This window comes from Frankliniella occidentalis, unplaced genomic scaffold (genome assembly GCF_000697945.3).
Source record: "Frankliniella occidentalis isolate FOCC.00 unplaced genomic scaffold, Focc_3.1 Scaffold64, whole genome shotgun sequence".
Taxonomy (NCBI): domain Eukaryota; kingdom Metazoa; phylum Arthropoda; class Insecta; order Thysanoptera; family Thripidae; genus Frankliniella; species Frankliniella occidentalis.
The window spans coordinates 697,915-698,609 of record NW_026267194.1 but is presented as its reverse complement, the minus strand read 5'-3'; the positions used below and the strand labels follow the sequence as shown (position 1 = coordinate 698,609).

The 695-nt window shown below is 62.9% G+C and overlaps 1 protein-coding gene across 1 annotated transcript in view; it reads right to left on the bottom strand.

Annotated features, from left to right (window-relative positions):
- The window catches only part of LOC113217278 (medium-chain acyl-CoA ligase ACSF2, mitochondrial-like), a 32,936-nt gene that overhangs the window by 3,624 nt on the left and 28,617 nt on the right, over positions 1–695 (bottom strand). The window contains exons 4-5 of the mRNA XM_052268115.1: positions 349–566; positions 18–252 (exon numbers count right to left, since the gene is read on the bottom strand). Of these exons, the coding sequence (XP_052124075.1) occupies positions 18–252; positions 349–566 (453 nt within the window). The remainder of the gene's footprint in view (positions 1–17; positions 253–348; positions 567–695) is intronic.

The window sequence follows — 695 nt, the reverse complement described above, 5'->3', positions numbered from 1 at the left end:
AAAAAATTCTTAGGCACCTGCAGGCACACACGGTGCGGCTTCTCGTGCAGTGCCAGCCGCACCCCGACCCGCAGCGAGTTGTTGACCACCCCGTGGTGCGAGAGCAGGATGGCCTTGGGCTTGCCCGTGGTCCCCGACGACATCTGGATGCAGCACACGTCGTCCGGGCTCGTCCGCCACTGGTCCTGCGGCACCTGGCGGACCAGGGCGGGCGCCGGCAGCGACAGCACGTCGGAGAAGAGCAGCGTGCCGCTGGGGACAGAGGACGCCGTCAGCAAAGGGGTTGGTTAAGTAACTAGCTATCCCCTCCTTTAGCTACTGATGAGCTATCTATAGCTAACAACTCACGGGGTCGGCGTGTCGTCTATGGAGATGACGGCCTTGAGGTCCGGCAGCGCCTTGCACTCCAGCCGCCCGTCGCCGTCGTGGAGGGTCGGCACCACGGCGCCCAGGACGTCGTGAAGGCGATGGCCCCGGTACCTGTCGCCCACCAACACGGCGGACACCCGCGTCAGGTGCAGGCAGTGCGCCAGCTCCGCCTCCCGGTACTGGGGGTTCAGGTCGACCTGCGAGAGGGAGGATGGCAATGTCACCACCGGAACCACGAGCTGCTCCGCTCCCGAGCGAGGGATTTTAAAAGTCCGATATTGTTTGTTCTCCGGAAAAATTTTGATACTTTTCCAGGGGGAAGAAAT